The sequence below is a fragment of the Tupaia chinensis genome, unplaced genomic scaffold (assembly GCF_000334495.1).
Source record: "Tupaia chinensis unplaced genomic scaffold, TupChi_1.0 Scaffold000416_1, whole genome shotgun sequence".
Classification (NCBI taxonomy): domain Eukaryota; kingdom Metazoa; phylum Chordata; class Mammalia; order Scandentia; family Tupaiidae; genus Tupaia; species Tupaia belangeri.
The window spans coordinates 3,591,825-3,593,483 of NW_006159921.1; the positions used below are offsets into that span (position 1 = coordinate 3,591,825).

At 55.4% G+C, this 1,659-nt stretch overlaps 1 protein-coding gene across 1 annotated transcript; it reads right to left on the minus strand.

Moving 5' to 3' along the window:
- Window positions 1–51: 51 nt before the first annotated feature.
- On the minus strand, window positions 52–1,653 carry NOG (noggin). The gene is given in 2 exon segments (XM_006172059.3): window positions 52–1,076; window positions 1,078–1,653. Coding segments are annotated over 2 exon segments (693 nt in total). The 5' UTR covers window positions 1,410–1,653; the 3' UTR covers window positions 52–715.
- Between the last annotated feature and the right edge of the window lie 6 nt (window positions 1,654–1,659).

Below are 1,659 nucleotides of genomic sequence, written 5' to 3' on the forward strand. Positions count from 1 at the left end.
CCCCGCCTTCCCCCCATCAATCACCAACACACAGAGTCGCAGTGTGGAGCGCAGTCGGTTTTAGTGGTTTTCTTTAATCCTGCTCTGCACTTCTTTCTCATTTACTACACGGGATATTATAAAGAATAAATAGCAGATACTCTTAATTTACAATGATTAGTCATTCCATTTGTTCTCTATATTTACAATAACTGTAAAATAACATTGAACTCTATAGCTTCTTCGAGGTCCAAGGAAAACCAAAACACTTTCCGAAGAATGGAAAATAGCTTTTAAAAAGTCCTTCTACAAAAGTTCCCCCTTCTCTTTGTACTTTAAGAAAAAATAACTTTCCCCCCTGCTTCGCCATGCGAAGGGCACTGGAATATAAATAGCAGGTTAACATTATTAGCAACAACCAGAATAAGTCTCACTTTTCTCTGTACTTTTTTTTTTCTTTTTGCTTATTTTTTTTTAAAAATACAGTAGAAGCCGGTAACTTTTAACGTATAATACTGACCTTTTAATAAGTAAATTAAAACTGGGACCGTATATACACACACACATACATTCCTACACAGTTAAACAGTGCATTACATGAACCAGAAAGCTAGGTCTCTGTAGCAAAAAAAAAAAAAAAGTTCATTGAAAATCCTTGCTAAAGGTGGTGGAACTGGTTGGAGGCGGTGCAGGGGATCGATCAAGTGTCCGGGTGCGGGCAGGGGGCCCCCGAGTTCTAGCATGAGCACTTGCACTCGGAAATGATGGGGTACTGGATGGGAATCCAGCCGCAGCGCTGGCCCCCGCGCCGCTGACAGCGCCACCGCAACACCGTGAGGTGCACGGACTTGGACGGTTTGCATACCATGCCCTCGGGCACGGAGCACGAGCGCTTACTAAAGCAGCTGCCCACCTTCACGTAGCGCGGCCAGAAGCGGCTGCCCAGGTCGTTCCAGGCGTACAGCACCGGGCAGAAGGTCTGCGACCACAGCCACATCTGTAACTTCCTCCGCACCTTCTTGCTCAGGCGCTGCTTCTTGCCCTGGGCCAAGCCCTCAGAGAACTCCAGCCCTTTGATCTCGCTCGGCATGAAAAAGCCGCTGCCGCAGCAGCTGGTCCAGCTCCGCCAGGTCCTCCGCGCCCCCAGTCGCGCCTCCACCCCCGCCGGGCCGGTCCTCAGGGGGCGAGGTGGCCATGAAGCCCGGGTCGTAGTGGCCCCCGAGCAGCGAGCGCAGCAGCGTCTCGTTCAGATCCTTCTCCTTGGGGTCAAAGATAGGGTCCGGGTGTTCGATGAGGTCCACCAGGGGCAGGTTGTCGCTGGGAGCCGGACGGATGTGGAGATAGTGTTGCCCGCCGGCCGGTGCCGCCCGCAGCCCCAGGACCACCACCAGGGCGTAAAGAGTGACCCCCAGGCTGGGGCAGGGCTCCATGCCGCCGGCGCGCACCCCGGGCTGCTGCTTCGTCCCACGTCCCCAGAGCAGAGCACGCCGAGCCCGCGGCGCCGCCGCGCTCCCCCGTCTCTCCGGAGGCGGCTCACCAGAGGCTGGGCAGGCGCAGGGCCGGCAGCATGAGCCGCAGGGAGAGCCCTTCGCGCAGCGCCGGCTCCCACCGGGGCGGAAACAAGGCACACGAGTTGGCCGTAACTCCTCTTCCCGGTCTATTTGGGAAGGCGGCCGCGGC